The sequence below is a fragment of the Megalobrama amblycephala genome, linkage group LG2 (genome assembly GCF_018812025.1).
Source record: "Megalobrama amblycephala isolate DHTTF-2021 linkage group LG2, ASM1881202v1, whole genome shotgun sequence".
NCBI classification, from domain to species: Eukaryota; Metazoa; Chordata; class Actinopteri; order Cypriniformes; family Xenocyprididae; genus Megalobrama; species Megalobrama amblycephala.
The window spans coordinates 8435770-8461888 of NC_063045.1; the positions used below are offsets into that span (position 1 = coordinate 8435770).

Genomic DNA, 26119 nt, shown 5'->3' on the forward strand with positions numbered 1-26119 from the left:
GCGGAGCCAGGGGGTGGCCAGGGGTGGCCGTGGCCACCCTTGGCCTAAGCTTGGCCACCCCGCTCACAGCTGCTGTTTCTGTCTACTTTTTTGTTGACAAGAATTGCGTTTATTTAAACACAGAACCGTCTCTTTAAGACCAAAAAACGGGAGACTTTTCAAACGCGGACTCCAACTTCGCCTCAGCGCAAGTCAAACGCGCGCGGAAATGATACAGGTGCCGAATGAGCTTCGGCAGAACAAGTGAACGGCGAACATTATATTTAGCTTACGTAAATGTTTCTCAACTGGTGGGTTGCAAGACCGCGCACTTTTCAATCACGCGCAAATACGGCGCGCTGTATAGGCCTATTACTCACTATAAATAAAGCACAAAAGAAACTACGAGCATGCAACGTCATAGTTCTGTCGTCTATTAAGTCATGAAATAACCAAAAAGGCGATTAAAGGTGCTAAAGAGGATGTTTTGTTTTATACATTTTTGCAATATTACTTGAAACTGTCTTTACTAACTGATAAAAGACTATTTATTAGGTGCACTGAAAGTAATAATATTAATATACATCATATGTGCACGAGGTAGGGCCTTAAAAACATCAGCCAAACGTTTACGCGATCATCGCGTAAACGATTGGCCCTCTGGCTTGTCAATCACTGCCGTGACGTTCCTTGTGAGAGACGTGCGCGAATTGGCCCTCTGGCTTGTCAATCACTGCCGTGACGTTCCTTGTGAGAGACGAGCGCGGCTGCGCTCTCCAGTAACTTTCCATACTCCACAGGTGCTGCATGCAATGTTTTGTCAGGAGACAGGAATAACAACTGCAGATTATGAGTTACCTGCGGTGAGTCCGACATAATGAATCCAAAAAACACGACACAGCGAATGCCGGTGGTAAACACTCGTGTTCCAATAGAGGGTATGCATCGACGTCACTTCCCCGCCGAAAGCGCGCTCCCTCAGCTGGACTGAGTGGCAAAAGAACCTGCTGCGTGACTGGATTTAACAGAGGAAACTGCGAAAACGCGAGTAAAACAAACGAATTACGCTAAAGGTTGGAATTGAATGTGTTCCTTACAACTTGTCAAATAAACCTAATCCTTGGATATTGACATGCAGCCTGGAATCGTGTTTCCTGACATTTATATGTGCCTGATTTCGACGGAGAGGAGACACATAAAGCAAATCTGCCTGTGAATATTTTATATAACTACACAGCAAATTTCTGGAGTTGAAAAATTAGGAGTTAGGCATAAAAGTGTGAAAGAGTTAGATTTTTGGAGTTTATTTTTTAACTCTGACTAAAGTTTGTGTTATGGGATACTCCTTGGCTGTGTTTTATTTTGGAGTTCATTCATTGGTGTTCAGGAGCGTGTTTTAACACCACATCTGGAGTTAAATGTTAAGAAAGTGCGCCATGACACGACCCTAGAACAGCAGTACGAGGTGATGGAGTTTTACATCGTCTTGAGGTATGTAAAAAGCGTATTTATATACATATTAAAAATATATATTTTAAAATGTTTGATATTTTCTAACGGAGATACGTTTTGTCGTAGCTGTTACGTTATGTATTGTAATGTCGTGGCGAACTGTTGACCGTAAGTTAACTCGAACATGTGGCTGGTTTGTGCTGGGTTTTTTTTTCTTTGTTTTTTCTGATGTGAACGAGCTAACATTAGCTAACCATCTTTCCTTTCACCATGTTTCTGAAAATGTGTGTTTTGCCGTCAAACTTAAGAGGTGACTCCGCTCAAAAAAACTTCATTCTGTTCAGCTAGTCGACGAGGTAGCCTAATATCTTTTATCCAGCAGCAGCCTTATGTCTGTAGCATAATGTTTAAATAAACTGCAGTGTACCCTGCTAATAAAATAAATTTTGAGCCGTGAAAGTGTAACGTTAGGCCTGTAATTTTTTGAATTGTAACAGCTATGATAAATACGTCTGAAGGGGCTCGCACACCGGACGCGAAGCTCAGCGCCACAACATGTCTTAACATTGTTTTCTGGGCGCCGCGGACAGGCGCCGAATGTCGCCGCCGGTGTGCGTACACTCATAGAAAATAATGTGTTCGAATTTTAAAAACGTGTCGTGGCGCTGAGCTTCGCGTCCGGTGTGCGAGCCCCTTGAGAGTGCGTGGTTTTCAGCTTACACACACATACACACACACACACACACACACACACACACACACACACACAGACACAGACACAGAGAGTGAGAAATAACATGTTCATGTTAAATAACATGTTTTCTCTATAATTTCAGGTCACAATGTTGATAAAAGTGCAACTTGGAGGGAAGAAGAAATATATAAAACTGGAAGAAGTTTGTTTCTCAGATTTTCTTAGTGCAGGTAAGTTATAAATTTAGTATTTAGTTAATAAAGACTAAGTACCAGTTTTGTAATTTCTTTTGTAAATAACCTGTTGGTATTATGGTTTAGTCCAACAGAAGTTTATGATACCAGAGAATACAACATTGAAAGTCACAGATGACCAGGGCATAGAGGTGGATGAGGATGTATTTCCAGAACTTGCAACAACCAAAGAAATGAGTTTTATCATCCACACTGATGATGGTAGGACATTAAAAGAATGTTTGTTTTGTTTTATAGATATTTTCTGAGTTTGTGTCTTGACTCAGAGACAAACTGTGTGCATTTCAGAACTTCTGTTTGCTGAAACATCCAAGAATTCTGCTGACTTCTCAGACCTGACAGAGTTTGGTGCCTCTTCAGATCAGACAGAATATGTTACGCTCACTACTTGTGGTAAGCAGAGATATATATAATGTGATTATTTTGTCTGACCCTGGATATATCCACTATGGTACATAAAAGAGTTCTTCAATTGTATATGCCTTTTAATGTGTTTTTGTGATCTTCAGATTTGACTGTCCTGCAGCAAGGGGTTGTTGAAGGACCCTCCTCCCCAAGTCTGACAGATACATTGTCTATCTCAAGCAGCAGTGATTCTGGATCTCAAATGCTTCAACCTTCAACCAACCTGCTTTAACAGACAGTTTCAGTGCAAAAAATGTAATTTTTTTTTACTTCCGTACAAATAGATCTTATGCTGTAGACATAATGTTGGAAAAGAAATGCATTTTGAAAGTATTCAATGGTATGGTTATTTGATTAAGATGAATGTTTTTGTTTAAAAAATTACAAGTGTGGTTGTAATTTTTCTAAATTAATTTTTAAACATTTTCTTTTAGAATATAAAGCAAATTCTAACTTCTAAGACAGCAGGGATGACTGTGATCAAAGAGTATGAAGACACTGGGAGTTTGAAAGATTCCACAAGGCGGTTAATGGTGAACATAATTGTAGCTCACATGCATGAAAAAGAAGGGTAAGAACCTTCAAGACATGGCTTTATCCTTTAAAAAAAAATTAGACAAGAATCTTAAGACATTAGTTTAATCTTTGCAGGAGAGCTGTTAGTAAAGCAACAAAGGAGTTCCATGCCCTTGGGATTGTGTCCCTGTTCCCATCTTTAAAAGACCCATACTCTAAAAAAGGATATGTAAGTTTGCCTGCCGAACCATAAACATCTTATACACGCTTGAGTCACTGTAATTGTATTATTTTGTCTAACATAAGATACTGCTTCCTCCCAGGAACATTTCTATGACATTCAGAGCAACAAAGGCTTTCTTGAGTGGCGTATAAAGACCGTGCAACGTAAATTCAGAACCACCTCTACATCACAGAGCAGAGTGGAGCTAAAAGGAGGTCCCACATCATCAAGAACGATTGGAACAGATGACCAGCGAATGGGAGATGAATGTCTGGAAGCTGTGTCTCTCCTCAATCACACAACTGACCGTGACTTAGTGTTCCAGAAGATGAGAGAAACTTTCCAATACCGTCAGCAGATTCTTCACAACCCACAGCGCTCAGCTGATGTACTACAAATGTTTCCTCGTTTCTTGGACGTCAAAGGACTGGTAAATATTAAATAAGAATATGAAATTTTATTAAAAATATTATGTTACATTATATGTTTAAATGGTTGGCTTTTGTTTTTTAATTAGATTTTGCAAGACTTCTCACTAATGTTTGGAGCAGAGGTTGCTTCAAGGTTTCTGGAAAAATGGAACACCAGTTTCAAAGAAAAAGTCATCCAGGAGGCCAGGAACCTTAAAGAGACTGCTCTCCTGAAACAGCATCTGAAAGCTGTACTGAAAGAAGGATCTGATCCTACTGATGATCCAGGTACAGTCATCGTTAAAATAGTAATGTTTTTACTTGAATCAATTAATCTTCTGGTTAAAGTTTTTATTGATTATTTCCCAAAAACATTTATCTCCAAAAGTCTGCTAAAAACACAACACGGTTATTTCATAAAATTTAGTCTATTACAAAAGCTCATCAGTAAATTCATGCTTTGTGAATGGTGTTCATAACTACTTGAATTAAAAAAAAAAGTTATACGTGGAAAAGTCCACCTTGGCTTTGGATATGTACAGTATGAAATTTAGAAATTTAGTTTACTCTCCATCACACAACTAATAACCACCCCACTAATAGTTTTTACTTGTAAAATACAGTATTATGATACACAATCCGCACTGTTAACTTAATGATGCCATAAACAGACTGGTTTGAAATAACTACTGTTATTTTCTGTCTCCAGACTGGGACAGTGACATGGCTTCTCTATTTGTCCTGCTTCATCTTCTTACTCCACAACCAGCTGGAAGAAAGCGGCCCAAGAAGATCAGTGTTGGAGAGGCAACAGATCATCTGGTCAAATTTCATAAGGTTTGTTAAGACTATCCTATTCCAAATATTGTACTTGATGCCTAATTTTTAACAAATTATTTATAAAGGGGACATTTATGTTATGTTTCAGTCATGCCAAAGCCTTGATGATCATCTCCTGACAACTGAAGGAAACCCTCAGCCATATCTTCTCGCCTCAGGGACTTCAAAAGCACAGGTTTCCACCTTTTACATTGTCTTGGACAGAAAAGTTCTGCCTTGTCAATCATGTACATCCTTGGGTGCCTTTGACGAGCTGTTCAAGTCCCATTTTGTTTTCAGTGTGAAGTATGATGATGCTCTGTCCAGTCTGTACACATTTTTGCAGACAACTGTGTACAATATCGATATAAGTACAACTGAGGAAACTCCAAGAGTCAAAGAGCTAAGAGCAAGGCTGTTGAACAAGCACTAATTGTCTTATGTAACCAAAATGTTAAGTTGTTTCCTCTGCACTTCATCCTTTTGTTCAGCTTTGCTTTTGTTCAGGCACCTCAAACTAATTCATGGAATGTATCCTGGGAAAAATCTAAGACTGAAATGTGGTCAAGCAGATTGTTGCTTGCAGTTCTCTAGTTATTCTGGATTTAGGAGACATCTCATTAAGATACATTCTTCAATTAGTGACAAATGTGACCCTCATGAGACCCCTTCCAGTTATGAAAGTGAAGAACAAAATTCTCATACCTTAAATGAAGAAATACCTTCTACTTCATCCCAGTGCCCAAATTTTGAAGCAGTCCCTTCAGTATCTACTCACAAGAAAGATATGTGTGCGTCCATTATAGCAAAACTTATGGCAAGTGGTGTACCAAATACTGTAGTTCTTTCGACAATTGAAAATTTGGAGGAATTTGTGGAAGATTTGCAGTCTAATATTAAGGACCATGTCTTAAACTTACTACCAGGTAACAATCCATCAAGACCAGCCATAGAAGAGTTATTTAAAAGTTTGGACAACCCTTTCAGCCAATTGAACTCTGATACCAAATGGAAAAAGTATTTCAGAGACAAATGGGGAGTAGTAGACCCTGTTGAACTGCGCCTTGGTGTTAGGTATGACACCAGAAGAAATAACAAAACTGGAACTTATGAACAAGTTCCTGTTAATGATAAATTCATATATATTCCAATTTTGAAAACATTCCAGTTCATTTTCAGAAATGAAAACATTTGTGAGATGATGCAAACATGTACTCAGTCTGACATCTATGAAGACTTCTGCGATGGTAGTTACTTTAAAAATCATCCTTTATTTTCGACTAATAAGTTTGCTCTCCAAATTCAATTATACTATGACGAGTTTGAATGTGCAAATCCTCTTGGTTCCAAAAAAGGAATTCATAAAATTGGTTGCCTGTACTTCATTCTTAGAAATCTTGCTCCAAAGGTGAATTCTGCCCTCATGAACATCCATTTGGTATCTTTGTTCCATGCCCAAGATGTTAAGAAATATGGGATTGATGAAATACTGAAACCTTTAATAAGGGACTTGAAAATATTAGAAACTGTTGGGATTGCTGTTCCATTTGCTGAACAACCTGTATGTGGCACACTTGCTCTCATTACTGGTGATAACTTAGGTATGCATAGCATTCTTGGGTTCTTGGAATCATTTAGTGCAAATTATTTCTGTCGATTTTGCTTAATTGATAAATCTTCAGCTCAGTCAGTTTTCTCAGAGGATGACCCAAGTTTGACTTTAAGATCACCAGTACTAAATGATCAGCATTATGCCAGTTTGGTAGATGATCCAACATTAACCTCTTCTTTTGGCATCAAGAGGAAAAGCATGCTCAATACTTTGCAGTATTTCAATACTGGGGAAAACTATGCTGTCGATATCATGCATGATATTTTGGAAGGGGTCGGTCAATATGAGATAAAACTACTTTTTGAATATCTAATTGAACATTTCATCTCTAAAGAAAGCTTGTTGAACAGGATGTATGCTTTTAATTATGGCTATATGGAAACTAAAAACAAGCCCACAAATATTAATCTTGACTGCGGAGGACATGCAATAGGCTTAAATGCATCACAAACACTGTGTTTAGTCACAAACATACCTTTGATATTTGGTGACCTGGTACCAGATGATGATTTGCACTGGCGCTTGTTGCTCTTATTGTTGAACATCATAAATATTGTGTTCTCTTACTCAATCACTGAGGGGATGACAGTCTATTTAAAGCACCTCATTATTGAACATCATAAACTCTTTAAAGAACTGTACCCATTAAAAAACTTGCTTCCAAAACACCATTTTATGGTCCATTACCCAAGGTGCATTAGAAAGATCGGACCACTCATTCATATCTGGACCATGAGATTCGAGGCGAAACACAAGTTTTTTAAAGATTCTGTGAAGAACTTCAAAAATTTGACAGTTTCGCTTGCAAATAAACACCAGTTTGCAGTAGCATATCATTGGGAATGCTTGTCTTTAAAGACAGTTGAGTCTGGTCCAGTCAAAATGTGTTCACTTGAGACACTTGAATTTTCAGAAAATATAACTGAATCTCTCCATGTTGATTCACAAGCCACTGTCAATCTCACAAAGTGGGTAAGATGTTGTGGTGTTGAGTATCGTGTTGGACTCTTTGTTTGCACGAGTACTGATGAAAACATGCCAGTTTTCAGCAAAATAACCTCAATCGTTTTACACAATGGTAAAGTGTTTTTTGTTTTGATTGAGCATGAAACATTTTTCCATGATCACGTCCATGCTTTTCAAGTGAGTGAAAACCTACCAAGGAAGGTACTGGTTATAGAAAGAGAAAGATTAAGACATTTCAAATCTTTTGATGCCCAAATGTCATATGGGTGTGATTCACAATTTTATGTTGTATCAGAGAGTTGTATTATCTGATTTCTTATTTAAATGAGTTCACTGTGAAGTTGTTCCTTGTTACTTCATCTGATGTAAAAGTGTCTACCTCAGATTACACAATCCTGCACTACTTTTTTTTTTTTTTTTTTTTTTTTTTTTTTTAATAATCCTGGCGGCTTGATTTTATATAATGCAGTGATGTGTTGACAACGTTTTATACAATTTTACTAAGCAGTTTTATTTGGCACTCTGTTAAATGCCTATTAAATGTAAACATTTTGCTGTTAGATTTTACAGTATTTTATGACTGCAGTTAATTTCAAAGTGTGTCCATGCATTGAATTTCTAAAGCTAATGTATGGATTTGCTTAAATAAAAGCAGTTATTAAAGAGTATGGCATTCTGTGTAGTCATTTTCACATAAAACATTAAATATTAACTCTAAGAAGTGTAAAATTTAATGTTTTTAAGTGTTTATTTTAACACTGGTAAAGGAGTTCATATTTAACTCAATTTCAGAGTTACAGTTACTCACTGTAGGATTAGTATTTTTACTCCAGAAAGTGTTAAATTTTAACTCTAAAAAAGTGTTAAAAATTCAACTCCAAGAGCAGAGTTATTTTAACACTGTGCTGGAGTCTATTTGATGGTCACGCATGTACACTCAGATTGAGTTGATTTTAACTACCAGGGAGTTTATTCCAAAGACCAGAATTTGCTGTGTACAATATCGGTAGGTTTAAATCCGCGAAATCACTTATATCAAAGTTATATCGTCATATTGTCCAGCCCTAAAACATATATAGTTTTTATAGTATAGTTTTTGGCAGTGTTGTTTGTTGAAAAACACGCAATTATGCAGAATATAAGATGGGAAATATTTAATTGATGAGTTGTCAACATAATATATAACAATATAATATATACGGTATGATTTTACCTCAAAATCCAACAATTTGACACAAAATGATGACTGCAAATCCATGTTTCTCTGCCTGGAGTCCACTGTTTCTGTGAATTGCAGTGATCCATTTGCTTTTTTTCCCTGTTGCTTTCTGCAGTTTTTAAATATATACCGCAGGTTTTGTATCAAAGCTATTTGTACAGTCAATCACAAAGCTCTTTCCCATTTTGGATGTGTTTTGTGTGTCGCGACATTCACGTTGAAAACCAATGCTGCCGCTCAAGGGGCTCGCACACCGGTCGCGAAGCTCAGCGCCATGACACGTCTTTCAAATTCGAACGCATTGTTTTATATTTTTTTCCGGGTTCGTAGCTGGGCGCCACGGACAGGCGCCGAATGTCGCCGCCGGTGTGCGTACACTCATAGAAAACAATGCGTTCGAATTTTAAAGACGTGGCGAGGCGCTGAGCTTCGCGTCCGGTGTGCGAGCCCCTTCAGTCTTTTGCCACTCAGTGAGCGTGACTGCAGTCGTAACGGTCGACGGTGACATCACGTGCATACCCTCTATACTCGTGCACGAGTTTTGGGAGGCATTCCTTTGAAATAAGCTGTGAAGGAGGGGGGCTGTTCTTACGCATGCGCTCATTTCAAAAACTCAGTAATGGTCTTTGGATTCTCAGTCGACGAAAAAATCCTCTCTATCACCTTTAACTCTTCTAACTATTGCTCTATGAATTGCAGTGTGTTTTATGTTGCTTGTGTCATTGTAAATGCTAATAAAAATGTCTTAAATGATTACATATTATGTTGATGTGTTACCCTAAAGGGTTCTTTTGATTGAACCCTTAAAAAGGGTTCTATATGGAACCTTTTAGGGGTTCCATATATGTAGCGCCTGATAGAACCTTTTTTGGTTCTATATAGAACCTTTTCTTCTAAGAGTGCATTGTCGCATCCGTTTTAGAAATCTGATCTTTCAGTCGTATTTAATCACTTTTCACTCTATATTAATGTTTTCATAGCTCCGTGCAGCTGTCTCTCTATCTCTCTCTCATCTGCTCGAATGCATGAGCGTCTCATGTGCTCTGTGAGCGGCAGCCTCGCAGGCGCTGCTTGGGTTACATGAGACTTATGAGTGCGTTTCTATTTATCACATCAAACATCTTTTAAGCTCTAAAAGTATCTCATGTTTTCAATTGATTGTATATTAATACATTCGCTAGAATGGTTCAAACTGGCAAGCTTTAAAACACGTAAGTTACAAATGAGGAACTGACGAAACCGAAAGTGAATGCATGAGCAAATGATTTCTTATGTTGGCGCGCCCTCTAGTGGACGGAACTGCTCCTCTGGAGGCGCATTTTCATGAAATCAATGCAATTCAATGGGGAAAAAAATTAACTTTGATAAATTATTATTTGAAAACTGTAACTCTGACCTGTCTAAAAAGATATAGCACACTGCTACACATTAGGGCCCAGGTCTGTGGAAAGTTTGGGGCTTGTAGCATTAAAGGGTTAGTTCACCAAAAAATAAAAATTCTGTTATTTATTACTTACCCTCATGCCATTCCACACCCGTAAATCCTTCGTTAATCTTCGGAACATAAATTAAGATATTTTAATTCAAATCCGATGGCTCCGAGAGGCCTTCATAGGGAGCAATGACATTTACTCTCTCAAGATCCATAAAGGTACTAAAAACATATTTAAAATCGGTTCATGTGAGTTCAGTGGTTCAATATTAATATTATAAAGCGATGAGAATATTTTTGGTACGCCAAAAAAAAAAAAAACGACTTATTTAGTGATGGCCGATTTCAAAACATTGCTTCATGAAGCATCGGAGCACAATGAATCAGTTTTTTTTTTTTTTTTTTTTGGCGCACCAAAAATATTCTCGCCGCTTTATAATATTAATATTAATGTTGGCTTTCCCAAGCCAACATAACAATAGTAGTAGTAGTACTAATATCAGTAATCAGGTGGATTTTTTTAGACAGGTTAAGACTGGATTTAGATTTTTAAAATTTACTGTTAAGGAATACGAATGCTTTATGTTTAATAAAAATATGAGAATAATAATAATAATAATAATTATTATTATTATTATTATTTTGCAGGTAGTTTAAGACTTGATTTAGATTTTTAAAAATGTACTGTAAGGGAATACTATTTTTTATGTTTTAAAAGCTATTACAATTATGAAATAAATTATTTGGTGAGTTGTAATAAATTAATGTAATACATTTCTCAATGTAAAAATGATTACATTATGAGCTCAAGATTTTATTACGTTTTGAGAAAATTATTACATTATGAACAGTATATTACAATAATAATTGTAATACTTATTACATTATGTGCAGTTATTACATTATAAGTTGCTACAGCCCCCTTATTATCTCCCTGCCCCCACATGACTGTTAATTTTGCTGGGGTGCTAGTTCCTTGTTTGTTAGGTGTTCAACAGTGTCTGAGAGTTTTTTTTTCCATGCAGAACTTTGAGCCGTAGGGTTTAGAAAAACTTCACTCATATCATAGGTATTCCATATATAGGCTGTTTAGAGCTGGATGTGGAAGTCTTTGCCAAAGTGATTCCTAAACGTGGCGTGCTTATTGTAAAGATCCCCCAGATATTTCCTCTTGGGTTTCCAGTGTTCTGGGCATGAATGTTATTCGAGAATGTTACAACAAATTGTTTGGACAGTATGAGCCAGCTTTTTCTGCAGCACCTTTAGTACAGCATGTCCCTAATCTTTTGAAACAAGCCCTATGAAATGCTACCAAGTTCAAGCTCATGCCCCTTGAGATTCTTTGGCCTGAGTTTGGGTCCAAGGAGGTAGATGTATTCGTGTATAGGTTCACCATGAAGTTTATTCCTGCTACTTGTTCCCAGCATTACTCTGGATTGACTATAGTGTTTGAGACAAGGGTCTCCAACACGTCGCTTGCGAGCTACCAGTAGCCCATGGCCTGTTTGGAGGTAGCTCGCCAAGACAGGTGTCCCACCCCCTCTAATGCAAATTACGTATGGGTTACAAATGTAGGTGAAAGATCTGTGTGCCTAATTTGCAATACAAAATTATTAAATAATTATTGATTAATAATTATTATTGATTCATGATATATTAATGATTATTATTACATGATTATATTGATTTGTAAAAAAAAAATAAAAAAAATAAAATAATAATACTGTTCAGCATTAAGCAAAATCTCACACAAGCGAAGCATGCAGCGTAGGTTTCGTTTTCTAAGTAAATTTTATTTATATAGCACATTTAAACACAGCAAAGCTGATCAAAGTGCTGAACAGAGTATAGAAAAAAATCAGAATAAAACAACATAGAAGACAATAATACAATAAAACCATAGTAAAATTAGATTAAAACGTCTGGGAGAAAATATTTCATTTTCAGCCTCTTCTTAAAAATGATAATAGAAGGTGCAAGGCAAATATCCAGTGGCAACTTATTCCATTAGCGAGGGACAGCAACTAAAAAAGCTCTGTCGCCCTTGGTTTTTAAACATGATTGAGGGACATACAAGAGATACCGATCAGAAGACCTTAAAGGGTTAGTTCACCCAAAAATGAAAATTATGTCATTAATGACTCACTCTCATGTCGTTCCAAACCCGTAAGACCTCTGTTCATCTTCGGAACACAGTTTAAGATATTTTAGATTTAGTTAGAGAGCTTTCTGTCCCTCCATTGAAAATGTATGTACGGTATACTGTCCATGTCCAGAAAGGTAATAAAAACATCAAAGTAGTCCATGTGACATCAGTGGGTTAGTTAGAATTTTTTGAAGCATCGAAAATACATTTTGGTCCAAAAATAACGAAAACTATGACTTTATTCAGCATTGTCTTCTCTTCCGGGTCTGTTGTCAATCCACGTTCACGACTCCGCAGTGACGCTGCTTGTGACAGCGGTTGCTAATGTGTAGGAGCTTCTTCCATCACTCTTAGTTCTTCGTCCATGTATTTGGGTTCAAATAAATATGGCCGAGTAAAAAATTCAAGTCTTCCTCTTTGTCGAAAACCTTAGACATGTTTGCGAAGGTTGTTTTGTTTACAGCGTGTCTCCCTCAGACTGTAAACAAAGCTCGGGCGCACAAGATAACACGTCAGCAGCGTCTTACGTCAGCAGCATCACTGCGGAGTCATGAACGCGGATTGACAACAGACCCGGAAGAGAAGACAATGCTGAATAAAGTCATAGTTTTTGTTATTTTTGGACCAAAATGTATTTTCGATGCTTCAACAAATTCTAACTAACCCACTGATGTCACATGGACTACTTTGATGATGTTTTTCTTACCTTTATGGAGATGGACAGTATACCGTACATACATTTTCAGTGGAGGGACAGAAAGCTCTCAGACTAAATCTAAAATATCTTAAACTGTGGTCCGAAGATGAACGGAGGTCTTACGGGTTTGGAACGACATGAGGGTGAGTCATTAATGACATCATTTTCATTTTTGGGTGAACAAACCTTTAAGGATCTGCTGGATGAACGTGGAAGAAGATGATGAGAGGGGACTTTATCATTAAGATCTTTAAAAACAAACAACAGAATTTTAAACTGGATCCTTAAATGGACTGGGAGCCAATGGCGCAATGCTAAGATTGGGGTGATATGGTCAATTTTTTTTGCTCTGGTTAACATCCTTGCAGCTCTATTATGAACCATCTGGAGGCAAAGAGTAATAACTTCTGTAACAACAGTTTATTGAGGCTAAAGTTGTAGTTAATAGTGAATATGTGTTCCCCATAACAAAGGTGCAATACTGACACCTACTGTACATTAAAATGTCAACCAGATAATGGCACTGGATAATTTGTGTGCCTTTATCATATGTGCACTATTAATTTCTTCCTTCCCCTAATCAGTTCTCATCACTAGATACTAACAGTGCTACTACTAATGCTCTAAAAGCACCTCTAACAGCTTGCTAAAAATTTCATCCACCCCAGCCTATTCCACCCACTGGCTGTCTGATGTTCTCCACGAGCGTCTTTCTAAACTCAGGACAGCAGAGAGGAAGTGCTGCAAATGGAAACATCCCACTGACCTTAGTTTGTATCAGTCACTCCTCTCTTCCTTCTAAACTGCTAAAATATCATTCTACTACAAAAAAATTAAATTGCCCCTATTATGGCATTTGAAAGTTTCCTATTTTTGTTTTGGGAGTCCCCAACAAAAGGTTTACAAGCATGCAAGGTCAAAAAACACTTTCATTGTCTGATAATATGCATTTATATTTACCTTATTTGCTCAATGACTCCCAAACGATTCGCTCAACGATTCATTTTTCCAAACCCCTCGTTTGCGTGATGCGAATCTTCGGTGATGGGTCAGATGACCCAGTCAGTTGTATACAGTGCTTGCATCACTTACATTTTATTATAATAATGATGGTGCTCTGCTCTGTTCTAAAAATAAAGACTAAGAAAGGAAAAAATTTGTTTTGTGTTTATGTTAGCAAACCTAGCCCACAGCTCGGTGTTAAACACCCAAACAGTCTAGAGAATAGAGCAATATGTTGGTGTACAACTGCAGTGTTTTATCAATATGTTTCTGCATTGGGCTAACGCATATGCATTAGCCCAATGCAGAAATGTATTGATAAAGCATTTGACACATTTCTAGACAATTGCGAGCAAACACATATTGCTGTTACAGTAGCTTGTTAGCCGGAGACCTACAAGCTGCGCAACACACACAACTAAATACATATTGTGCATGCTACAGAGAACATAACAGCAACAATTATTAATTATACTTACAAGTTGTAATTTGGAGAAGGAAGAAGCTGGTCCAAATAAACTGGGTACTGAGGTACTGACCCATCCTTCAATAACAACGGGCTTGCAAATTCCTTGTTGAAAGCATTTAGGTTGAAGAAGCAGCAGGTTCGGGCTATACTGCTGTGGTATTGTTGTAAAGATGAACTTTAACCAGTGATTCTTCACATATTAGCAGTGTTTGAGGGGTTTCAAGTTTTCCCTGGTGTCTGTGCGTGCAATAAGTGGGTGGGCAATATGCTAAAGTTTCGTTTTGATGTCACAACGAAACAGCTTGGGATTCACTTTAATTGACTTGTTTAATTGACTCAGAGTCTACTCTTACTTTTGAGAGACAATAACTTTATATACGGTGCACTTTCAGATTTAAAACATTGCAAGATGTTTTCATTCACTTAGAGCTATGTTATACACTACATGAAGGGTAATTTTCAAAAATCCATAATTGGGGCACTTTAACAATACTTCGGACTATCGCACTCTTTTCAAAACTTTTCCTGTCTTCTTTGTCCTCCTCCTCCCATCCTTCCTCAACTCTAAAAGCTGACGACTTTGCCACATTCATCAAAAATAAAACAAGAACCATTAGTGGCCAATTCTCTACACCACAATCTGACAAACACAACTTAACAGCAAACACACACACTCTGTCTTACTTCTCTTCACTCTCAGAGGCAGAATTCTCCAATCCCATCCTTTCCAACCACCCTACTACCTGTCCGCTTGATCCTATCCCCACTCATCTCCTTCAAGTAGGGTTGGGTGATATGGCAAAAAAAATAAAATCTCGATTTTTCAGAACAATTGACCGATTCACGATTTCGATTTTTAGTCTAGTCACCTTAAAAACTTAACTATAATATGATTTAAGTAACATTCTCTTCATGAGAACAAGTGTTCGACGTTGAAAAGCAAGTTTGCGAAAGGTTGGTATTTCGTGAACACCTTTACACAATCACACATTAAAAAGTGGTATAAAAATATTTTTTATTCTGACTATAATTTTGTCAGTGTGTTAATGTCGACCCGAGAAGCGATTGCTACTGTAGACAGTTAACTAGTTGCAAGTTTGAGGTAAAATGCACTTGGGTTGTCGATGTCAAAACACTATATAAGCTGTGATTCAAATATTAAATAATGTTATGTCATTTGTTTACTCTTACACTTAATGTTTGCTGTGAGAAAAAAACCAAGTTTACAGAGTTTTAGTGTCACTGAAGGTAAACCTGCGTTGCTCATGGTGGTTAACGTTACCTCTCTTAATGTGCTCTTGCTGAATGGCACAGATTGCACTATGGACTATTGTACCTTTTGTATGTTTTCATTTTTTTTTAACTGTATTTTATTTTTTATAACGAACAAGCTGTGATGTCACGTTTCCGGTGCTTTGCTGTGTGTGCGTGAGGCGCGGGCGCGATCAAACAGCTGTCTTTGCAGGGTACTTGCCTCATCGTCATGGCAACGGTTCGTAGAAAGGTCAGATTACATCAGAGTTGGTTGCCGTTTGTTGGAAAACTGTTCATACTGCGCAGACATTCCACGACCCGACAAACGCCGATTAAACATGTTCAGACTCCGACCAACGCCAACAGACGTCAACAGGGTTCCCTTTCGATACTTAACTCGTACTGCGTATGGGGAAGTCTCCCTTTTTCCCTGTTACTGAAGCCTTTTTCAATAACACAGTGTAACTGCACCGTCATTAGTTCACTCATAGAGAAGTTGTTGAACCAATGACGGCGCGGCATAGCTGCGCGGCCTACGGCGACAAAGCGCGCGAACTTTCCCACCGAAATGGGCGGGGTTAAGGGCTATATAAGCAGGCGTTTCGCCATAGGATTCAGTCCTTTTTCCTTCAGCGACGACAACGCATCTCCTCGCTGATCTCCTTCTGAAGCCTGAGGAAGCTCGCCGCCTAGAAGAAGTTCTTGCCGCCGTCCGAAGAGGCTCCTGCAGCGGACCCAGCTGAACTCGCCGGTCGGAGACAGCGCCGGCGCCCTCACTGACTGCCGCCCCAAGTGCCGTCCTCGAGACGCCCACCTCCTGCTTCCGGCCGCCTTCTCAGCGTGTCTCCTGCCGCCATCCGGCGCGCCTTCTGAGAGCTTCCCCGCGGCTTATTGCCGCTCTAAAAGAGCGTTTTTCTCAGCGGTTTTACCGCCCTGAAAGAGCTTCCGCGGCCCTCGCCGCTCTAAAAGAGCCCCCCAATCGCCGTTATAACGGCGGCGGCGTCGCTTCAAATGGCGCGCCACTCCTGTGGCACGTGCAGAGCCCCTCTGCACGACAACGACGGACACAGCGAGTGCGTCGCGTGCCTGGGCAAGTCCCACGCCGAGGGCGCGCTCGCTGGAGCCTCATGCCTGCACTGAACGAGAGCATGAGCCTCGGTTCTCTGCGCTCACGGGTCGCCTTCTTCACTTAAGGCGATCTCGCCGCTCGCGCCCTCCCGTCTCCTTCCTCCCGCGAGCCAGCCAGGAAGAGACAGCGGGGTAGAGCGACTCAGCGCCCGGAGCTGTGCGAGCTCACGCCGGCCCAGCCCCCGTGTGCCTCACCTTCTCCCACAAGAGAACATTCCCCCGTCATGTTCTCCCGACCCAAGCAGCGTCCCTCTGCAGATGCGAGCGACCTCGTCTCGTTTGGAGGATCTGACGAGGAGCCGGACAACTCCATGTCCCTCGCGGCTTCCGAAGCGGAAGGATCGGCTGGCGAGCCGGATGACCCCGCTCCCCCGCCTCCTCTGGAGCCCACTGAACATGGCCAGGGTATGGATGCCGAGCTCTTCCGCATCCTATCCAGAGCAGTGGAAGAGCTAGACCTCGAGTGGGCCCCGCCGGAGGAGCCATCGTGTAGCCGCCTGGATGAGTGGTTCCTGCCAGGCCGCCGCCAGACCCCTCGGCAGCTATCCACTCCATTTTTTCCTGAGGTGCACGAGGAGCTTACGAAGTCATGGCGCGCTCCGTACTCCGCCCGCCTCCACACGACACACCGTTCTGCCCTCACTGCTGTTGACGAAATAAAGGATCTGGATAAGACGGCCTTTCTGGACGCCCCGGTTTCCCCTTCCGGTCTTTTTGGGCCAGCGGTGGATGGTTTCACCGAGCGCTTCACCGCGGCGCAGAAGTCGTCTCAGGCCATGAGACACTTTCTGCCCAAGCGCTCCAGCTCTGCCTCTGCTTCAAGCCGCCCCAGGACTGCGCCGGCTCAGCAGACCAAACCAGCCCCATCCACCTCTCAAGCAGCACCGCCTAAGGAGCATCGCCAGCGCCCTCGCCCTGCAAAGCGCCAAACCTCCTTCCCGAGACGCCAGGGACCCCGGCCCAAGATTGTGCTGGACCGGGTGACTCCGAAGACGTCCTGATCTAGCAGGAAGGAAGAGGGTTGGGGAATGTCTCGTTGTGACCGGACCACCCCAAAAGCTCCCTCATGCAGTCTCCCCTCTGCCTCGTTTAATTCCGGGCGTGGGAGAAATGCTCTGTGTTGCAGTTGGGCCCACACGTTGCGCCCAAACAAAACGCCGTTTTCACGGCGAACACTATTTTATCTCCTCAAAGAGAGAACAAATTTCCTCTTCCACCTCCCTCGGTGTACGGTCCCCTACCCGGCGGCCTGTCATCCGACATTATTCAACTCCTTGTCACTCGGGCCAAGGCCTGGCAGGCCATCCCCGATGTGTCAAGCTGGATCCTAGGGATCGTAACGCAAGGCTACTCGCTCCAGTTTGCACGAAGGCCCCCTCGCTTCGGCGGGGTACTTCAGACCTTAGTGAACTCGGACGACGCTCTCGTCCTCCGGGCCGAGGTCATGACTTTACTGAAGAAAGGGGCTATAGAAATAGCTCCCCCTTCAGAGAGCGAGTCAGGCTTTTACAGCCGTTACTTTCTGGTCCCCAAGAAGGATGATGGCCTCAGGCCCATCCTAGATCTCAGACTTTTGAACCGCTCCCTCATGAGAAGGAAGTTCAAAATGCTGACGCTGAAGCAGATCCTCGCACAGATTTGTCACGAGGACTGGTTCTGCTCGCTGGATCTGAAAGATGCATATTTTCACATCCAGATAGCCCCCCATCACAGACAATTCTTGAGATTCGCGTTCGAGGGGGTGGCATACCAGTATATGGTCCTGCCCTTCGGGCTGTCTCTGGCTCCTCGCACTTTTACCAAGTGCATGAACGCGGCGCTTTCCCCTCTCAGACAGATGGGAATCCAGGTTCTGAATTATCTCGACGATTGGCTCATATTGGCCCATTCACGAGTCGAGCTAGAACACCACAGATCCGTGCTCCTCAGCCATCTACAATGCCTGGGTCTCAGGGTCAACCTAGCCAAGAGCTCGCTGCTCCCCAGCCAACGAATTTCGTTTCTGGGGGCAGTTTTCGACTCAGTCTGCATGACGGCAGTGGTCTCGCCAGAGCGTGCTCTGGCAATACAGCAGCTCGCGGCTTCCATCAAGAACAAAGCCTATCTTCCTCTAAAGCTTTTCCAGAGGCTGTTAGGGCTGATGGCTTCCACCTCCCCAGTTCTGCAGCTCGGCCTTCTTCGGATGCGGCCTCTACAGTACTGGCTGAAGTTCCGGGTCCCTCCACATGCCTGGCGGCATGGCCGCTTGTGTCTCAAGGTCAATCAGGCCTGTCTTTTAGCCCTGAAACCTTGGATGAACCCTACTTGGTTCAGTCGTGGGGTACAGGCGGTGTCAAGAAGGACGGTGCTCTCGACGGACGCATCCAACTCAGGTTGGGGGGCTCTGTGCGAGGGCAGACCGGCCTTCGGCTCGTGGTCCCACGAAGAGAGCCATCTCCATATCAACTGCCTCGAAATGTTGGCAGTGATGAAAGCCCTTCAATCATTTCAGGTTCACTTGACGGGACACCACGTCCTAGTCCAATCGGACAGCATGACTGTGGTGTCGTACATAAATCACCAGGGCGGTCTTTCGTCCAGCCACTTATGCGCTCTGGCGAAACGTCTTCTGGAGTGGGCACTGCCAAGGCTTCAGTCGCTCAGGGCGACTCACATACCTGGCAAGACCAATCTGGGTGCAGATATGCTATCATGGAGCAACGTCCCCTCAGACGAGTGGATGCTCCATCCCCAGACGGTTCTCAAAATTTGGGAGTTCTTCGGGAAGGCAGAGGTAGACCTCTTCGCCTCAGAAGACAACTCTCACTGTCCAACATATTTTTCAAAGGAAGTCGATGCGCTGGCCCACACCTGGCCCAGCACACTACTTTACGCATTTCCCCCGATCGCGCTGATCCTGCAGGTCATCAGTCGAGTCAGGGAAGACAGACACAGAGTCCTTCTAGTGGCCCCGCTCTGGAGGAGCCAGACTTGGTCCTCAGAGCTGTTCAAGCTTTCCACGAAAGCCCCGTGGCCCATTCCCCTGAGACGGGATCTCCTCTCTCAGGCCAACAGAACAATCTGGCACCCACAGCCAGAGCTCTGGGCTCTACACCTCTGGTCCCTCGATGGGAGCCGGCTGGCCTTCCCAGGGACGTACTAGATACCATATCTCAGGCGAGAGCCCCGTCCACGAGACGCCTCTACGCCCAGAAATGGTCAGTCTTTGTTGATTGGTGTTCCACACGCAACATAGACCCCGTGGAGTGTGACGTATCCCCGATACTGTCTTTCCTCCAAGAGCATTTAGATTTGGGGCGCGCCCCTTCAACGCTCAAAGTATACGTAGCAGCCATCGCGGCGTTTCATGCTCCTATCGCTGGCCAGTTGGTGGGTCGAAACAGCCTTGTGGTGCGTTTCTTAAGGGGTTCTAGGCGATTAAATCCACCTCGTCCCCTCACTGTTCCCACTTGGGACCTTTCACTGGTCCTCAGGGCTCTTAAAGGAAACCCCTTTGAGCCGCTGCGTTCAGCTGACCTCAGGCCTCTGACGCTAAAAACCGCTCTGCTACTTGCACTAGCATCGGTCAAGCGTGTTGGCGACTTGCAGGCCCTCTCTGTGAGCCCTGCGTGCCTCGAATTTGGGCCTAATGACTCTAAGGTCGTACTGAAACCCAAGCATGGCTACGTTCCTAAGGTGCTCTCAACTCCGTTTAGAGCTCAGGTCATCTCGCTCTCTGCTCTTCCTCCCTCTGCGGACGAACAGGAGCTGGAGTTACTCTGCCCTGTCAGTGCATTGCTCTTTGTTTGTTTTGGTGGCCGCACCAAAGGGTCTTCGGTCTCAAAGCAACGTCTCTCGCGTTGGATAGTTGACGCTATTAATCTCTGTTACTCCTCCTTGGGCGTTGAATGCCCCATAGGAGTTAGGGCCCATTCCACTAGAGGAATGGCTTCCTCCTGGGCCTGGTCCAATGGAGTTTCCATTAAAGACATCTGTGAGGTGGCCGGCTTGTCTTCGCCGTCCACTTTTGTCAGATTCTATCATCTGGACGTTCCGACCTTACAAGCTCGGGTCCTCTCGGTGTGACCAGGCAGCCTCTTCGAGCCCCGCCTCATGCCAATTCAGGAGTCATCTCCTTTTGTAGTGTAACAAGGGTTAACGGCGGCTTTGGCCTTCTTACTTGTTCTCTTGGTCCCCTCTCGGTGTCCAAAACAAGTTATGTCGTTCCCTGCCGTGGCACGGCGTGGTTGAATTCGTTCCCCATACGCAGTACGAGTGAAGTATCGAAAGGGAACGTACTCGGTTACTAACATAACCTCGGTTCCCTGAGATACGGAACGAGTACTGCGTTACTTGCCGTGCCACGAGGCTGCGGCTTCAGTGTCGTCGCTTCAGTCGATTGGCCTGAATCCTATGGCGAAACGCCTGCTTATATAGCCCTTAACCCCGCCCATTTCGGCGGGAAAGTTCGCGCGTTTTGTCGCATAGGCCACGCAGCTATGCCGCGCCGTCATTGATTCAACAACTTGTCTATGAGTGAACCAATGACGGTGCAGTTACACTGTGTTATTGAAAAAGGCTTCAGTAACGGGGAAAAAGGGAGACTTTTCCCCATACGCAGTACTCGTTCCATATCTCAGGGAACCGAGGTTACGTTAGTAACCGAGTACGTTATCACACCGATCCAACAATCTCCAACAGACGTGTTTTTGCCGTTTGTCGGTGCGGTGTGAATTGGCCTTTACACTGAATGTTTGCTGCTACAATCCAGATGAGTAGGCTACTGTATAGGGTAAATTTAGTATAGGGTGTGAAAATTGTACAGCTGTGGTATTTGTATAGGGTCTGAATTCTGTATAGAAGATGTGTAGATTTTTGGTACGGCGTGTGGATTTTGTAAAAGGTAAAGGAATTTCAATCGGATGTGAATTTTGTATAGGGTGTTAAATGTGTATATTTTGTGAAGGTGTCACACACACAAAAAAAACTGAAAAGCTGGGTCCCACTTTATGTTAAGTGGCCTTAACTACTATGTACTTACATTTAAATTAATCATTCGATACAAAGCACTTATTGTGTACATACATGTTTTTACATTGTACTTATATTTTAAAAACACCTGCATGTAATTACATCTGTAATTAATTTCTGTAATTACATTTATAATTACACTGTTGACCCATCCCTTACACCTTACCCCTACCCTTAAACCTACCCATACCACCAAGGCTTTCCCTAACCTTACCCGTATCCCACCTCAATAGCAGCAAAAGTGTTTTGCAATTCAATATGAACCCAATAAGTACATTGTACTTATTTTTTGATGTAAGTACATAGTAGTTAAGGCCACTTAATATAAAGTGGGACCAAAAACTGTATTTAAAGTTTTTTTTAAATTTGTTATTTGTCATGTTCTTTTCTCATTGAGCTCCCTGACAATCTGACAGAAATGTCTTGCTCAAAAATGGGTTGAATCCATGTGGTTCATGTATGTCTTCTTTAGTCTGTTGGCTCTTTAGGTTTTTTACTGGCACACGTCACTTACACATTTTGCACTTACTGTGGAGTGTTGAGACTGTTTACATATTTGTGCCCATATGTACATTTTATGTTCTGGTTTTATTTTTGAATGAATATTTTCTAAAATTGTATGATGTTTTTGTTGAGTTATTATTACACAATATTTTTTCTGACCTTTTTGAATCTTGCCCCTGACAAATAACCCAAATTACAAAAAAAAGACTAAAACTAACACTAAAACTAATAAAAACTAAACTAAAACTAAGCATTTTCAAAAAATAAAAACTAAACTAGCAAACCCACTTTGGGTTTTAAAAACTAATTAAAACTAAACTGAATTTGAAAACAAAAAGTCAAAACGAAATAAAAATAAAAACTAATGAAAAATGCAAAACTATAAAAACCTTGGTCTGCGCGCTCTGTGCCCATAGGTTAAATTTGCAACTTTGGATGGAAACATAGCTATAGAGAGAGAATGACATGTGCCAAATCAGTTGCTGTAGGAATACTTCAATGGTTGTGGACCAAATAGCTCAATGCAAGAGGCAATGCAAACGCAAAGACATGAAATAAACATCGGGGTTGTTTAGATTACTATAAAATAATTCACATGTTCACATTTCTTGAAAATGAAAAGTAAATAGATATCAGTTTAAATGCTTCAATTTGTTTTATCATATTATATTATATTATATTATATTATATTATATTATACCTAATAAAGAATTGATCTCACAAGTGGATTGTTTAGGGGCTCCTTGCCATAAAAAAAATCTGAAAACCCATGATATAGACAATCCTGCAAATTCATTAGCAATAAATAAACATTTAATTTTGATGGTTTAATTTTGTCTTTAGCCAATAACTGACCATACAAAAACACATCATGGTTGTCACAAACAATCTCAGTGTAACTCAGTGGTTCTCAACCGGGGGGCCGCGGCCCACTAGGGGGCCTCGGTGATCTTCCAGGGGGGCCACGAGATGACTTAAAATTCATTTAAATATATTTATGTAATCCATTAATTTTATTATTAATATGTTAAAGGAGCAGTAAGTAGATTTTGAAAAATGCTGTTGGACATTGTTGATATCTGAAATAAACCAAAACAAACACACCCCTCTCCTCATTGCTCCACCTCTAAAACTCACTCTTCAATCCTAACCACCCTGCTCCGAGTCGGTCTCGAACCCCAGCCCGATCGCTGCTGGCATGCGAGGCGAGTGCACTAACAATGATGCTAAACACTGCATTCTCTAACGGTTGTCTGTGCACAGTGGTTTACCTGCACAACACTTACTATCTGCCCACTGTTACACATGCAATGCAAGAGTGGATCTGTTTATCACAAGTGATGCGCAACAAAATGCTTCACGAAAAATAAAGCACAGATGATGAATAAACGACAAGAATGCACAAAACATGAACGTACAGTACACAAGAGTAAATACAAACGAGTTTATTGTTAGTAGCCAACAGCACAGCAGCTCATGACACTCAAACCCAGTGTTACTCTGAAGCGGAATCAAAGCAGCCTCCGCACCTTTAAATTAAAAAAAATGAACAAAGCACCACCTCTCTTGTACATATTGTGATTGTTTTGGAGCAGCTCAAGCCGTTTCTCATCGGGCTGTGTGAAATATAAACTGAATGGCAGCTCAAAACACCCAACATGAACATAGGATAGGCTACGCAAACTACATCTCTCAGTTGGATAAAGAAAACCAGTGTCGCTAATAATGTTTTGATGGATGATGATTGTAATGAAGGTCAAGATGATACAGGAGTCATACATTAGGCGTGCGCGAGTCCGTTATTATTGATGCGCAAACAAATCATCCATGTTTTTGTAATGGATGCTCGCTGAAGAAGCGTGTTTTAGAGAAGATTGTTTGGAGAGGATCAGTGGTGTTTATGTATACATGGGCATCAGACGCTCCAAACATAGACACGATTGCTTGTTCTGACAGAGGAACTGTTCACTGATGAGTACTGAGTGATTTTTTAATAGTATTTCTTGGTACAGACTGGTTTAGTAAACACCGCACTGTAAAACTGCTTGTTTTCAAAAGGTCTGGTTATAAAGAACGTTTTTGCTCAAGTGGCCAAAATGTCTGCCAAATAGAGAAAAGCAAGAAAAAAAAAAATTAGAGGGAACACTGTTTGTGACCATTTCAGTCTCAGTCTGGAGCCCTGCTAAAAGAAACACATCAGAATCAAAGTGCATTTTGCCTGTACTCACATTCTCCACGAAACTGGGCTTGAATCCATCTGGTTGGCGTCTCATGTCAAGGTGCTCTCTATGACGCATCATATCTTCCTCACGTCTACGTCTCTCTTCCTCATGCCTAAGCATATATAACTCAAATTCAGTTAAACTGCACATGATCAGATCGACCATCTGGTACACCAAAACGTGAATATTTCAACACAAGTGAAGCACAAAGCTTTGTTTACAAAAGAAATAATAGGTTAGCAATGATATGTTACATCAAAACCATGAAAACATTTGGATTCGTGCCAAATGAGAAAGGTACACAAGCCCACATATTTACAGATTTTGTGCTTGTTAGAATTGGTAAGGCACATCAAATTTTTTTGTAAAGCGCATTTCACACACACTGGTAATTTAGTTTCACTTTCCCTTTCAGCACAACATCAAACAAAATGTCAAATAAAATGTGTAAATGTCTTGCACCAGTGGAAGATAAAATTGGCTCTTCAAATCTACAAGAAGTTGCTTTGGAACATCGGGAGAAGACATTACACAAGAGATGTCCTGCTGATGTCTCTGTCCTGCTCGTGTCCCACATTCCTTTCAAAGAGCAGAGCATTATATATGACAACGCATTTATCTTTGTGGGGAAATATAAAATGAATGATTTTTTTTAATGTAATATTTAACTTGCTTATATTATTTAGATTACCGTTTTTACTAATATTTATTTCAGTGTTTTACAGGCTGTAGAGTGTTGTTTAACTGACGGAAGTGCTAAAATAAACACGCACGTTCATTACAAATCTGATGTTTGAGCCTCATTTATTTATTTATTTATTTATTTTATATATTAAATAATGCATTGCATGCATACCTAAATACAGTGGTGGACGAAGTACACAAATCAAGTACTTAAGTAAAAGTACAGATAGCCTAATAAAATACTACTCTAGTAAACATTTTTTTAGTACTCCTTTCCAATTTTACATGAGTAAAAGTACTTGATTTTTACTTGATTTTTAAATGTAATTAAGTTTTAGAAGTAAAAAGTACTGATCAATGAATGTTTGTTTTGTAATATACTTATATACTGTTACATTAATTTTATATTATATATTTTATATAATCCTACTGCTCAAAATACCTGGGAGAGGGTATATCATTATTATGAATTATTATTAATTGTCAAGTAGCCAGCACTAGTCAGTAAAGAAGTGGATGCAGATACATAATATATAATTGTGTGTTGACAAACAATAAAAACAGATGTCACATAGGTCTAAATGTATAACATTTTAAAATGAATGCGATGCAAACATACTTTTACATAATTTGAAACTGCTACGGCAGCGGGGAAGATTGCAAGTGTAACTAGAAAATAAAGTTTGAAATCAAACTTCAATGTTGGCTTGGCACAAGCCTCGATGCGCAGCCTGAGGCAAAAGAGCCAACGCACATGTCTGTTCGGTGGTCTTGAGAAAATAAAGAAAGAAAGAAAAAAAGAAAAGAAAGAAAGAAATAATTTCTTGTATTTCTATGTATTTTTTTTTCTGATTAGTCAAATATAATGGATTACCAGTAACCTTAATTAACCTACCAATTAATAACTGAAATAGAAAGCCAACACACGTCTGTTCGGCTGCACAGAAATAAAGAAAGAAGGATTTTCTTGTATTTAGGGCTGTAACAAACAATTGTTGTGATGATTGATGAATCTGTCAATT

The 26119-nt window shown here is 41.0% G+C and overlaps 2 protein-coding genes across 4 annotated transcripts in view; one reads left to right on the plus strand and one right to left on the minus strand.

Annotated features, from left to right (window-relative positions):
• The window catches only part of pspc1 (paraspeckle component 1), a 76941-nt gene that overhangs the window by 24283 nt on the left and 26539 nt on the right, over positions 1–26119 (minus strand). Inside the window, exon 6 of the mRNA XM_048181453.1 lies at positions 24420–24525. Within this exon, the coding sequence (XP_048037410.1) occupies positions 24420–24525 (106 nt within the window). The remainder of the gene's footprint in view (positions 1–24419; positions 24526–26119) is intronic.
• On the plus strand, positions 1097–7995 carry LOC125263447. Of its 3 annotated transcripts, XM_048182432.1 has the most exons (11): positions 1097–1470; positions 2268–2355; positions 2446–2580; positions 2668–2772; positions 2889–3039; positions 3219–3355; positions 3436–3529; positions 3624–3953; positions 4041–4221; positions 4643–4770; positions 4862–7995. In XM_048182432.1, exons 6-11 carry the CDS (start codon positions 3255–3257, stop codon positions 5183–5185), a joined length of 1158 nt encoding a protein of 385 aa, XP_048038389.1. In that variant the 5' UTR covers positions 1097–1470; positions 2268–2355; positions 2446–2580; positions 2668–2772; positions 2889–3039; positions 3219–3254; the 3' UTR covers positions 5186–7995. The 3 variants fall into 3 exon arrangements, with proteins under 3 accessions (XP_048038389.1, XP_048038388.1, XP_048038390.1); XM_048182431.1 differs by having other exon boundaries at positions 1097–2355; XM_048182433.1 differs by lacking the exon at positions 2268–2355.